Genomic DNA, 14672 nt, shown 5'->3' on the forward strand with positions numbered 1-14672 from the left:
GTTCCTGAGATGAGAACAGTGGTGTCCAAGCTTTTTGACAACATGCTGTTAAGTCAAGTGCAAGGTATGAGATAGGGACCACTGGATTGTTCTAGTGCACATTGCAGTAGATAGGGGCAGCCACATTCCTAGGCATAGTTTTGCTTCTAGCTGGGGAGTTGATGGTAGCAGAGCACTTTTACAAAAATTCTGGACATGTAAAAGCTGGAAGTACCTATATGTCAGGGGTACAGAACCTCAGGCCTGGGGGCTAACTCTGCCTCAACTGAGCTCCCAGTTCAGCCTTCCTGGCTTCCCCAGATGGCAACACCTTACCCTGGCCACACCCCCTTTCCCAGCTTTTGTGCTGTTTTTTCCCCATTCTAAAAGGCTGAAATGCCTCTCCTAAGGCTTAGTTACTGGCAGGAAGAGCTTGAAGCTAAAATATGCTGGCATTTCTGCCCCTGCCCCTTTTGCCCTTGGCCCAGCCCCTTTTGCCCTTGGCCCCACCCACCACTGGAATGGGGCCCTCAAGAGCTTCTCCAGAATGTAATTTCGCCCTCAGACTGAGAGAGGTTCAACACCTCTGTGGTCTGCACACAGAAAGGAAGTCCATGAGAGGAATGTAATCTGATGTCATGAAAATGTATTTAATTCCAAAGATTGTGGCTTTAAAACCTCAGTTTAGCAGAGGCATCATTTCACACCCATTCTGTATATCTGACCTGGTAGATAAAATGATCATGTCTGCTGGGATGGGCTGCCCATTGGTGACCTTCACAATGTCTCCCACTGCCACCTATTGAGTCAGGGGCAGGAGTGCAGCAGCATGAAAAAATAGAAAATGAACAGAGAGAAAGACAGAGGGAGAGAGAATCCATCCTTACTGTTAATCAGCTAGTTAACAAGAGAGGGGGGAAACAACGGGGTGCTATAAACGTGCATTCACAGTTCTAGTGACCATTTTCGCTGCAACGGCACAGCTTTGGGTCTTTGCTCCTTGCCAACCAGCCAGGCTTCTGGAGTGGAAGTGGTCAAGTGGGCATTCGTGCAATGACTTTAGGACATGGAACCTCCAAAAGGAGGAGAGGAAAAGGCTGTATCCAGGGGCTCAAAGAGAAAGGTGAAGAGAGATGGGGGAGAAAAGAGAGTGGACATGAACTAGACAGGAACAATCTGAGTAAGGGATGGCAGGACTGGCTCTGCTGTTTCCTCTTCCTGCTCCCCTCAAACCCTGCCCAGGCAGGAGACGATCTCTCTGATTATGGCACTGCTTCGGCGAAACCAACAGATGAGCAGTGGTTCACACTTTACACAATGGCTGGGTTCACACAACACACTAACCCATACTCAGTGGATGAGTGTGGGCTGTTGTTGAACCATGGGTTGTTTGTTGAACCATGGGTTAGTGAGTTGTTGAACCCAGGATATTTTCTGCAGGGTGGCTTGTTAACCACTTGGAACAACCCAACAAACCATGGGTTCTCAAGGTGGCTTGTTCGAGAAAAATAAACCACACTGCATGGTTAACCAGCCACCCTGTGGAAAATGCACTATGTTCAAACAACACGCTAACTCGCAGCTCAACAAACAACCCACGGTTCAACAACAGCCCACATTCAACCACTGAGTGTGGATTAGTGTGTTGTGTGAACGCAGCCGCTAAATATAAATGAGCATAACAGGAACTAGTGGTTCCTGAAATAAGCACAGGAACGAGCGGAAACAGGGCAGGTCAGCAGGGTCCCTTCTGTGAGCTCAGCTAACCTGCCCTTTTGCGGAAACAACTATTGCTGCTCATTTCTGGTTGTTTCAGGAACCACTAGTTCCTGTTGTGCTAGTGGGCTGTGGGGACAGTGTAGGATACTGCCCTAAATGTGTGCTTGCACTGGAATGTGTGAAGCTGGAGTGCATTATAAACCCACCGTGGATACATGCCAGGGCGGTTTACACACAATTCCAGCAGCTCCTGGAGTGTCCATGTACCCCCGGCTTCACATTTTTCAGCACTGGCTGCTGCAAACACCACTGCATCAGAGCGTAATCCTGAGCACAGTTGGACAGCTTAAATCCAGTAGATTTTGGTGACATTTAAGAAGCCTCGCTGCAGGTAGGATCGCGCACAGAAATAACGATCCCGTCACACAAGATTCATTAAGGGATTTTATACATTATTCCCAATTCATTTTATCTGACAAAGCTATAGCACAAGCACTTTACAACTGCAAACTGAGTTTCCTTCTAGGCTCTTGAAGTATACTCTCTTTTCAGAAAGGCAAGATCCTTTTTCTCCTGCTACCTGAGGCTTGGCTCAAGTCTGGTTTCTTATTCGTTTTTATTGACTATTTAGTTTTTTAAAAATTCCTTCTAGTTTACATAATGTTACACTGTTAACCAGATTGCACAAGCCATGCCTGTTGTTATGACTGTCCTAGGGGATTCCTTGTCAGAAGAAATGCTAGAGCCTTTGGAGCCAGATGTCTCCAGTGAGCAGGCCACTTCAGAGCATCCTGGGCTGCCCAAGACGGTCCTGAACCCTCAGGGAAGATGGCTTCAGATGGGCCTCCTTGAGAGGCAGAGAGCTCAGCTTCTGAGACAGCGGGGTAAGCTGAGCCACCACCTGGCCCTTGAGAATGGCAGTGCCTAAAGATACAGGCTAGAACAGGCTAGCCAGCTGAAGGCGTGCCCGCTTCCAGAAGAAGATTCTTCGGGAGTAAATCCCTTCTCATCAGCAATACCCTCCCCATGAGTAAGACTTCTACCAGAATGCCTGTAATGACCTGCAGCTGAGCCTTGGATGGGGCTCTGGGAGCTCATGCTTATAAGCTACAGTCTTAGCCAGGGACAGTGGCTGGAACAACATCCATGTACCACCCACGGACCTTGTGTGGATTCTCCCTGATTGTCTAGCACTCCTGTCACCAGATCCCCTTGTGTTGGACACTGGACTGCCTTGTAACTCTGTGCCTGGACTCTTCCTTGCCTGGATATTAGCACTCTGGTTGAACCCTGCTGGCTTGGACTGCCTTGTGATCCTGCTGGTGAGTTACCCTTCCCTGGATTCTTGCTCTTTGCCTGCACCCAGCCGGCCTGGACGCTGGACTGTGTTTCAAACCTGATCTAGGAACTTACCACTCTGTGGCCTGGTCTGAAGCAGGACACCTGTTCTAAGTGTTCTTAGAACTTCTACTCTCTTACGTTCCTTCTAATCTGCCCACTTTATATAGTCTCTCCTGCAGAATAAAATACGGCATACAGAATGGGCCAATAGCTGAATGGCAACATTGTATAATATGCTTCCTGGCTTTCGGGATTTGTAATTGATTCAATTAAATATGTGCAAAAATCAGCCAAGTAGTGCTGTGCAAAAACCATCTCATGTATTTAATTTCATGAAATGGCTCTCCTCCTCAACAGATTGAAACTATCCATTATTGTTGCTTATCAGAATGGAAATTAAAAAGCTACAAGTGGGAGCTGCAATAAAATGTTGTGGTGTGGACTCTCCTGTTTCAGGATGCCAGCCAGCCATGCTCTTTTCCAGGTTACTCCATTCCATTCCCCTTCCCACTCACCCTGATTTCCCATTTTCTCCTCTTCAACAGTCAGCCAACATTCCATGGCAACCGTGTACACTCCAGCCCTACTGGGAAGTTCTAGAGATTCCCCCACCCCACTCCTTAGGTTTTCCTAATTATTATTTTTTGTACTTCTACAAACTTTGGGGTTCTTCCAAGCCTGCAGATACCTCCTTTTTGTGCATGGATGGTGCCATTTTGGCTACGTAAGGATCCATATTCGGAGAATATGTTCACTGTTAGTATACAGGAGTCTGACCTTGCTTGAGAATATGCCAGAGCTCCTTTATAAGTGTGGCCCATCTCCTCTGCTCTTCTGAGTTACACATTTACATTACACAAGAAGCTGCATATTTACAATAATATTTATATTAATTTATATTAATAAGCATCCTTGCTTGAGATTGGAAATTGACGGGGAGGGGGGGACATACATGCCCAGCATCACCTAGGAAATACTACCATCGTTCAGGTAAGATATATGAATTAAGACTGTTCATAGCCCATCTTTGAAACCCCAAAGAAGATTAAAACCACTCATGGCTACCTCTAATTGAAACAAATTCTCATAACTTCGTAAAAACAGTTCTTACCTCTTTCCACATAATGTTCTGCCACATCCCATTTCTTAAAACTGGGGGAGCAAAAGAGAAGGGCATTGTTGTTTCCAAAGCAGATCATCAACCATTAATATGTCCTATAAAATGGATTGAACTACAAGTGGTTTTTCTGGAGGAAAGAAGTGGTTGGTGGAAGGTCATGTGTCCCTAACTAGCATCTTTCCAAAGTGTCATAGGAACATATCTAGCTGCCTTATAACAAGGCAGGTAATTGGTCTGTCTGGCTCAGAATTGTCTAGAGCAGGAATGGGGAAGGTGTGGACCTCCAGACATTGTTGTAGCCACGGTTGGAGCTGAAGTCCATCAACATCTGGAGGGTCACACATTTCCCACTCTTGGTCTATAGGCTGCAACTCTTCAAGGTTCCAGGCAAGTGTCTGTCCCAGCCCTACCTGAAGATCACAGGGATTGAACCCAGGAGATCTTCAATGTGCAAACCACACCCCAACTTGATGTCCAGCATGGCAAATAATCACAAATTCTGGGGGTTGTAGTCTGAAACATCTGGAGTGCACCAGGTTGGGGAAGGCTGCTCCATTGATACAGCCTTCTTCTTTCATTGGATTTGCAACCCCTTAGGGGGTCAGATTTGTCCTGGCAACTGCTTGGGTGCTTCCAGACAAGGCTTTTATTATGCAATTGCCCTGCCTCATTCATGGATTTTTTATGGGGGGGGGGGTCCAGATGATGTCCTTGTCCATTTGTCACCCTCCTGTGTTTTCCCACCATTTTTCCCATCTTTTTTCTTACCACTGAAAATACATTTAGGATGGAAAGATGGAAGAGCAGCACAATGTCTTTTGATTGGTAGTGCTAGGAACCCTCTATCTGGAAACTCCTTAATCCCACATTATTTTATTTTTCTACTTGTTACATTTATATCCTGCCTTTCCTCCAAAAAGCCCAAGGTCCTCCTCCAATCCATTTCATTCTCACAACAACCCTGTGAGGTAGGTTATGCTGAGAGTCAGTGACTGACCCAAAATCTCCCGGTGAGTTTTATGGCTTATGGCTGAATGTGAACTAGAACCTGGGCCTCCTGAGTCCCAGTCCAACACTTTAAGGGTACAGTCCTATGCATGTTTAGACAGAAAAATGTCCTACAACTCCCATGGCTGGCTGGGGCAGGCTGGGAGCTGTAGGACTTTTTTCTGTCTAAACATGCATAGGGTTGTGTCCTAACCAGTATACCACACTGGCTTCCACTAATTTTATTAATGGAAGTACTGAACGTAGACTGTCCTGATCCCAGTTTAATCTGCAAAATAAAAATGGAACATAAAATGTGTGAGCTGAATATTGCCATGCAAAGTGCATTTCGCAGGGGTGGGGGAAATAAACTCTTGTGCTGCAAAAGCTTCAGTGAAGTCAGTATTTCAATTTTAAAAATCGGCATTTTCAGTAATTGCAGAATTCAGCATAGTTATTACAATCTCAGATATGGGTTGCCATGCAAAAACCACTTAAGGGAACTGATCTAACTATACTGAAGGGGTGCACATACAATATACTATTCCATGTAATTAAACATGCAGTGATATTCCAGGCAATCACCATGACCCACTGATTGCTCTTACCCAACTGATGCTTCTTTGTACCTATGTGAGTTAGAGACAATAGTGCTGCATGGAATGGCACAATAATAACCCATTTTAATTCCCTTAGAAATGAATCAGCCATTGCCCATGACAATACAGCAAATAAAACAAAGGAACATAAATACAAAGCAAAAGCCAACAACGAATACAATAGATTAAAATGGGATATGACAATTCTGCACAGAAGTCACCATCAGGATCATGTAATGTAGATTAGGGACCCCCTCAACACACCTTAATCCCCGTACGTCAGCACTGTTTATAATAATTAGGCAAAAGATAAAATCCCCCATCATGGCTAACTACCAACATGTCGCATTTAAAGACTTGGGTAATTTCTTCCCAATTCTTTACCTTGCGGATTGCACTACTGGAATTTACTCATAAATCACAAATTATTAAAACCAACTGGAATTAATCTCCAGGCCGGTTGTGACTTTCTCTATTGCATATTTTGTTTAAAAGAAAGGAAAAGAGGAGCTTACCCACGGTTTTCTTTTTGTTAACTGCACTGTCCGCCTTGTGTCTTTTCTATTGCAAAGCCAAAGGACAAATGTTGCATTAGATTTGGAGGGGAGGTTGGAACAATGTGAAAAGTGATCTGGAAGGCTAAAACAGGGGGCCAGGATCTCAGACCCGGGGGCCAAATCCAGCCTACCTGGAGTCACAGTCCGGATTGCCAGGGTTCCCCAGGTGGCCACGCCCCATTTATTTATTTGTTTGTTTGTTTGATTTATTAGCTGCCCATCTGGCCAGCTACCCAGCCACTCTAGGCAGCATACGATACAAATAACACCTCAAAATACAACATATTTACATAATCAACTGAACAAAACAACATTGCTCTAAAACACCCTGACCCACTCCAAATGCCCACCTGAACAGCCAGGTTTTCAAAGCCTGGCAGAAGCTCATCAAAGAGGGGGCATGGCAGAGGTCACTAGGGAGGGAATTCCACAGAGTGGGGGCCACCACAGAAAAGGCCCTCTCCCTAGTCCTCCCCATCCTGGCTGATGGGACAGACAGAAGGCATTCCGAGGCCGATCTCATTGAGCAGAGTCCTTGGTGTTGTTGGAGGCGCTCCTTAAGATATACTGGGCTGGAACCATATGGGGTTTTAAATGCCAGCACCTTGAATTGGGCCCGTAAAACAACTGGTAACCAGTGCAACTCCTTCAACACTGGAGTGATATGGTCTCGCTGACGGCTCCCTTTAATTGGGTGGACAACATTCTGCACCAGCTGCAACTTCCAAACTGTCTTCAAGGGTAACCCTGAGTGCATTACAGTAGTTTAGGCAAGAGGAGACCAGGGCATGAGCTACTGATAGGAGCAGATGGTTAGGGAAGTAGGGGTGCACGGCTGACACCTGAGCCTCCATGGACAGCTGGGAGTCTAAAATGACCCCCAGACTGTGGATCTGGTCCTTCAGGGGCAGCCGCACCCCATTCATCACCAGGTAAACCTCCCCCAACCTCCCCTTGTCTCCCACCAAAAGTACTTCGTTTTTGTCAGGGTTCAGTTTCAGCTTAGTCCTCCCCATCCAGCCACTCACAGACTCCAGACGCTTGGACAGGGTTTTTACAGCCAACCTTGGCGAGGATTTAAATGAGAGATAGAGTTGCATGTCATTCGCATATTGGTGACACTGCACCCTAAACCTCCTGATGAAAGCCCCCAGCGGCTTCACATAGATGTTAAATAACATCGGAGAGAGAATAGAACCCTGTTGTACCCCGCAAGTGAGCAGCCAAGGGTCTGAAGTCTCCCCCCGACCCCAGAGCTACCCTCTGGTACCTGCTAGGCAGGAAGAAACAGAACCACCGTACTACGGTGTCTACTATGCCCAACCCCTCCAGGCAGTCCAGGAGGATACCGTGGTCAACAGTATCAAAAGCTGCTGAGAGTTTGAAGAGAACAAGGAAGGAGAGAGCTTCGGCTATTGGGCAGTATAGAAATTAAATTAAATTAAATTAAAAAGGAGCATTCGCCCCTATCCAGAGCCCTCCCCATATCATCCACCAAGGCAACCAAGGCCGTTTCTGTCCCATGCGCAGGCCTGAAGCCCAATTGAAGACTTCCCTTGGCTCCTCCCCCATCTGGATCACAAGGGTTCCCCAAGTGGCCATGCCCCCTTCCCTTGGCTCCTCCCCCATTCCCCCAACCATCTAACATTTGGTGGTTTCCTGGCTTTTGTGCAACCCCCATCACCAACCTCTAAAAGGTTGAAATGCCTCTCCTAAGGCTTATTCATTAGCAATAAGAGCTTTAAGCTAAAATACGCTGGTATTTTTGGCCCCTTTTGCCTTTGGCCCCACCCACCAATAGAATGCAGCCCCAGAGAGTTTCTCCAAACTGGAATTCAGTTCTCAGGCTGAAAGAGGTTAAACACCCTTGGGCTAAGGCAACACAGAAAGACTGAAAAACAAGATAGTCTCTACTGTGTTCAAGAGCATGGCATTTTCTATTGTGTGCAATAGACTGAACATTACTATTTCCATCAAGTTCAAAGTAAAGCAGCCTTTTAACTCCTGTACGGACTGATTAGCAAATATATGCAACGGATCTTTGTATTTACACAGTGCTTTTTTAAGAGCTCAAACTGCTTCATGGCATCTTGGTAAGCCTTTTAACATCCTGCAAGGTAGGTCAGCATTGTTATCCCCACATTACAGATGGTGGAATGAGGGTGAATGAATGTGGGTGACTGGGGATAGATCAGGCCTGCTGCCAAGTATTTTAAACAGCTTTCACTTTAAATATCCTCCACAGGCTATTCGGTAAAATCAGACAAGAACTGTAAAGCACTATATGAAAATAACAGATTGTAGCCATTTTAAATTGTTCTGTCCATGTTCAATATTTTAGAACACACAGTGCTTTCCAATCCATATTTCATTTATTCACACAACAAACCTACAAGGTAGCTGAATAATAATTGTATTTTACAGATGGGAACGGAGGCTAAGAGAGCAAACCTATGGTCCCTGGGCAAGCGTCCTGCAGACCATAAGATTGTTCAGATTCCCCCTTCCGATGCTGGGGGCAGCGCTCTGACCTAGGTAGGGGGAGTCAGAGAGCTAACCATCCTTCCCCACCCGCTTGCAACCAGCATGGAAAGAACCTCACCAACTGCCCTCCGAGGTCGGAAAGGGAGCAGCTTTGACTGACATTTAACATAACCATGAATTGCTTTGCCTATGCATTTCAGATACTAAATAAATAAATAAATAAATACACAATCGTGCCAGTAACTCCAAGGCTCTGCAGACACAGTGGAGCCCTTTGCAGAAATTTCTGAAAGGACAGAGGATTTCAGTGGCTTAACTTCGCTAGTGTTCAATAAGAATGGCACTTTCAATTTCTGTCTCAAGGTAAAGAAGAATTGCTTTGTCTGCCAAGAAATACAAAATGAGTTAGGCCAGAATCCAAGGGGGCATATAGAGAGCTTCTGCATGCACAGAAGAACTTCTGTGGCCCTTCTTTAAAAAAAAGAGAGGAAAGAACACCACACTCCCGCACCACCTGACAACCCACTCACAAAACTCAGGAGACCTTGAAGAGCAGTCTCTGATACAGCTGGACAAACTTAAATCCAGGGGATGGCTATTGACTCACTAGTGCATGCACAGAGGTGGGGCCTGATCGGCGGTGGCACCTTGACTCTACAATATACTGCCCTTGAAAATCCAGGGAGCTTGTTTTAGGGTGAAAAAAGGTAAATATTTTTCCATTCATCAAATATTTAGGAAGTAGCATGCTCCTGGGTTCTCCTGCTGCTGTTTGTTTGAAACTGTTATTTCTACTCACAGTTTTAATTTTATTAGTTAAAATCAATAAAAATAAAATAAATAAATAAATGTAGTGGTTGTTCTTCGCATATTTTAATATTTTAGGGTTTCCCACTTTATTAGTTAAAATTAATAATTATTTAAAATAAATAAATGTATTAGTTGTTCCTACCACATTTTAATATTATTTTATGGTTCTCTAATCTAGGGATGGGCGAATGAGTGATGTTCAAGATCACTAGCGTTCTCTGAACATCATCTTGCAACTCAGCTTGTACTTGATTCCCGTTTGTGTTTGCCATCACTGCTCACTTGGTGCGAGTGGGAGATTTGTGAAAATTGAGCAGACATCAAATGGGAGATTTGTGCAAATCGAGCAACAATCAAATGGGAAGTTTGCACAAATCTCCCAAAATTTGAGCAAACTGCCTAATTTGTGCAAATTTTCCCCACAAACTAAAGCAGGGTTGATTTCGTCAACTAATGAAATTTGCGCAAATTAGGACATTCGTGCAAATTGAATTTGACCTCAGTGACAAGACGAATGTGAGCATGTGTTCAATGATTTGTGAACATTTTTCTCGGACACATGCTCGCATTTGCATTCGGGGCTTCAAACGAGGCATGCTCACATGTTTGGGGACCAGAAATGAGATTTTCATACATCCCTACTCTAATCCATCTTGAGGAAACTTTGGGTGGTATGGCAGGGTAAAAAAGAACAATAGTAAATGATGCATGGGGGGAATAAATCCCCAGGCACAACATTGACTTAAATCTGATCTGCTGTAACAGTCCTTTGCCCAACAGTGTCTTTACCTTCTTCTGCCTCCTACACCTATATGCCTCCTGCATGGCACAACTAAGCTAGCTTGCAGTAGGGGTGGAGGGAAAGAGTCTGGGTCTATTTCCTCCAAATGCTAAGGTATACTCACATAGTCTTCTATAATCTCCTTGATGCCAGCAACTGTTAGAATAAATAGCAATGGCACCAAGGTGGTATATCTTCCAGTTGGAGAGACATCTGGAATTTGCTGAAAGGGAAAACAAAAAACAAATGCATGTGTTAAAAATGATAAGGAACATGTCCACAGCCAATAAGGTTTTTATACTGAGAATATACTGAGAAGTAAATGCTTGCAGAACAAGAGCCCCAATGCCACCTGTTAAAAGAAAAGCAGCTTCAGGAGGGGAGGGGAAATGTTGGGGGGGATGAGAGCGAAGAGGTGATGTGGGAGGGAGCGTCATCTTTTTCCTCCTTGTTGCTTCCACACTCCAAATCACACCCGTTTCCCTGCTGCTTTTCCTTCACAGGGTTCCAAGCACAAAGGAAGTATGGCTTGGTGGGGTGATTTGGAGCAGAGAAATTCTGGGTGATGCAAGGCTCAAGCATCCCCTCCCTCCCTGCTGCTGCTTCTCCATTCTGAATCAGCGGAGGCTGGTAGCTCCAATGTCAGTGGGGTGTTGGATCACCTTGGATAGCTCCTTTTGAGTTCTGACTGGTTCTGACTGAAACCCAGAGCAAATTCACTGCCCCACTTACATCAGAGCCACTGCAAGAAGCCCCTCTCTGGAAGCTGTTCCCCGTCAACGTTAAAAAACAAACAAACCAAAAAACAGCATCAGGGCTCTGTTGCATGCATTTGGTGAAATGTCTCATTAGCCCACAAGACTGGGACCTAACCTAGCAAAACTACACTGAATCTCAGAGCTCTCTTTAGGTCAGCCTTTCTCAGTGTTGGGACTCCCCCCCGCAGATGTTGTTGGACTACAACTCCCATCATTCCCAGCCAGCATGGCTGAGGGGCTTGAGTGAAGGGAGTTGCTGGCTGGGGGTCCAAGGTGGGGAAAACTGCTTTAGCCACCAAAAGGAACAGGGATGTGTAACTTTGGCCTCGGTGATTGGCAAGCAGTACCCAGCCTTTTGACTGAGTGGGTCTGTTGCAAATACAGTTCCGCCTTCTTTCTTGAGGCTTGCAAATATAGGCTTGCAAACACAGCTTCACCTTCTTGCTTCGGGCTTCAACCACTGATGTCAACCATGTCCCAAACTGGAGAACACACCCTCTGAGTCTCAACTTAGTTAAGCCGCCATTGGTTGAGGCCCAGTTCTGATACAACAACAACAGGTTGAAAGCAGTAACCACTGATGGGTGTTCTGCACCAGCCTTCCCCAGCATGCGTTGGCCAAATGGCTCTGTTAGCTGGAGGGTGGGGATGGATTTGCAGGTGGGGATGGATTTGCAGTGGAACACATCTGCAGGGCACCACGTTGGAGAAGGCTGTTCTATACTTTAAACTCAGCTTAACAGCACCTGTCCTCAACTTACTAGTACTAAAGTTCAAATGAACTAAGCAGTGTGGACACATGACCCTCATGGATTCTTTGGCACATGTTCACCATTGCGTGCCATGAGGAGGTCCACACAGCCGCAGCTTCATCATGGCTACTGGAATAGGTACTTCCAGACCAGCCTTCCTCAACATGGTGTCCTCCAGTTGGGTTGGACTACAACTCCCAGCATACTCCAACACATGCTGGGAGTTGCAGTCCAACACATCTGGAGGGCACCAGGTTGAGAAGGCTGCTCCAAACCAGTCGCTTGTCCCTCTGTCAAATACGGCTACATGGACGGTCATTTTAATTTAACCACAGAGACATACCTGCAGTAAGGCAATGAAGAGGAAGAAAGCATTAGCAGCTTTTCTGATCTGCTCGTACAAGAATCGAGGTAGAAATGTCACCACACTGTACTTGGCTGTGCTGTAAGATTTCAGGAAAACAAAATGAAGACTTGGTTAAAAAGGCAATGAGAACTGGGGGAAAACCACAACACTCTGGACCAATTGATTTAACCAGGGGAGGCTGGTGGCTCCAGTTTTGGATGGGCGATGCTTCCATTCTGGGTTTTTGTCAGAATCAGCCAGAGCGCTAAAGGCATCATCCATGGTGCTGCACCTTATCCTCAAAATGGGTTCAGCACCTTGAACAGCACCTTTAACATTAAATTTAACAGGGGGGGGCTGATGACGGACTGGGAGCCGGGAGATCTGGGTTCTAGTCCCCACTTGGCCATGGAAGCTCACTGGGTGACTTTGGGCCAGTCACAGACTCTCAGCCCAACCTACCTCACAGGGTTGTTGTTGTGAGGATACAACGGTGAGGAGGAGGATAATGTAAGCCGCCTTGAGTTCCTTGCGAGAGGGAGAAAGGCGGGGTATAAATGCAATAAATAAATAAATAAATAAATGCCAAAGAATGAACTGATTCTTTCAAATCAATATGTGAACTTCAGCCTTCTTCACTTCTGTGGCCCCTGTCATCTAGACCTCCTCTCTGTGCAAAAGCCAGGAAACCACCAAACAGTTGGTGGTTGGGGGGAAAGAGTGGAGATAGGGAAGGGGGTGGCCTTCTGGGGACCCCTGGAGGACCAGATTGGGACCCCAGGTAGGCTGGATTTGGCCTGTGCGGTGAGGTTCAACCCTCCTGACCTAAAGCCCCAGTTGCTGCACAGAAGCTGCTGCTTCAACAGCTCCACAGACGAACTCCTAGTTCTAGCAGCCTTCTGGACAGCTTAGCACTCAGCCCCTCTGACTTTGCATTAATGTTGCTGGATAGCTCCACTGCAGACCAGTGCTGTACCTGCCGGATCTTCAGAGCCTTGCTGGCTTGGCTAGGCTTCTCCCTTACAACAGGCGAATGGCACAGACTCTCCCTCTAGTGTCCTCTCCCTCTCATTCTTCTGCCCCACTCTGTGTCCCAGTCCTCCTTTCCTAGTCATCTCCCCCTAATTCTGCTTCACTCAGCTTGTCTATTTCTTGCCTTCTACATGCCGCCTATCTCCCTAGGACCTGAGCAGCTCAGCTTATGGCAGGCAGGGATTCAGCAGGATAGCAGCTTAGCCAGTAGCAAGCAGTGACCCTTGCCATTGGCACATAACCCTTATTTTATATTTTGATTTATTTAAAATGTGTATTTTCCTCACCCCGCTCAATCACAAGGATTCCCAAGGGGGAAAACAATATAAAAACATTAAATCATTCACAGAAAAACACAATCAATGAAATGATTCTGGAACAAGCATAGGATCCCTAACCGGGTGCCCTCCAGATGTGTTAGACTGCAGGCAGAAGTCATATTGCTGCCACTGCCACAAAATCCCTTGGGGCACAATCCTATGCATGCTTAGCCAGAAAAAAAAAATCCTATAGCTCCCAGCATTCCCCAGCCAGCCATGCTGACTGAGAAATGCTGGGAATTATAGGACCTTTTTCTGTCTAAACATGCATAGGATTGCACCCGTAATCAATTACAATATAGATTTTCTCATTTTGATTTTTTAAGGCACCACAGTGTTATCTCTCCCACACTAGAGGCATTCAAGATGAAGCTGGACAGCCATCTGTCAGGGATGCTTTGACTTAGATTCCTGCACTGAGCAGGGGTTGGACTCAATGATATTATAAGCCCCTTCCAACCCTACTATTCTATGATCCCAGATCATTCCAAATTGGTTTTGAGCACACACGTTAAACAGGCAAGGGTAAATTTTAGAGGTTTGAATTGAAAATACGGGTAACATATATTGAAATTCTTCTGGTTTCCACAGTGCCTGGAGTCCTGATTATCAGAGCCAACAAGCCATTTGATAAAACAGAGGTGAGCTTACATCAGGCTTGCAGGATCTACTTTGTTTGTTTTACTAGAACCTTGATGTCCACCAACCAGAGCCATGTGCAAAATGCTGGCTCAGGAGAGTGGACACGCAGTAAGAATTAGGGAACAGGGTGCCTCTGAGCACGTGCTCAGCCCAGGAATTTGTGATGAATACCAGAACCAAGCTCACAAGTCCTTTCACACAAAAAGTCAGTCCTGGTTTCCCCCCAAGCCTTTTCAGCAACAAAATGTAGGCGGGCGGAGGAGATGTTTTTAATTGATTTTATTGCCAGACAGTTGGGACTCAGAAACAATTGCCAATGTTCTGCAAATCACCCAGAGATCTCCAGTAGATGCTGATCTACCTTTCACCCACCCCTGTGATAGAACAATCAGAAGGCTAAGAAAATCTCTTTTAAATTTACAAGCAAACTTCAGTACCATGGACA

At 45.7% G+C, this 14672-nt stretch overlaps 1 protein-coding gene across 1 annotated transcript in view; it reads right to left on the minus strand.

Annotated features, from left to right (window-relative positions):
• ATP8A2 (ATPase phospholipid transporting 8A2) overlaps window positions 1-14672 on the minus strand; it is a 519580-nt gene that overhangs the window by 455997 nt on the left and 48911 nt on the right. The window contains exons 4-8 of the mRNA XM_084845428.1: window positions 12231-12330; window positions 10502-10600; window positions 6261-6306; window positions 4151-4191; window positions 705-778 (exon numbers count right to left, since the gene is read on the minus strand). Of these exons, the coding sequence (XP_084701554.1) occupies window positions 705-778; window positions 4151-4191; window positions 6261-6306; window positions 10502-10600; window positions 12231-12330 (360 nt within the window). The remainder of the gene's footprint in view (window positions 1-704; window positions 779-4150; window positions 4192-6260; window positions 6307-10501; window positions 10601-12230; window positions 12331-14672) is intronic.

This window comes from Heloderma suspectum, chromosome 3 (genome assembly GCF_057233095.1).
Source record: "Heloderma suspectum isolate Gila_16-S chromosome 3, 16-S_ref, whole genome shotgun sequence".
NCBI lineage: Eukaryota > Metazoa > Chordata > Lepidosauria > Squamata > Helodermatidae > Heloderma > Heloderma suspectum.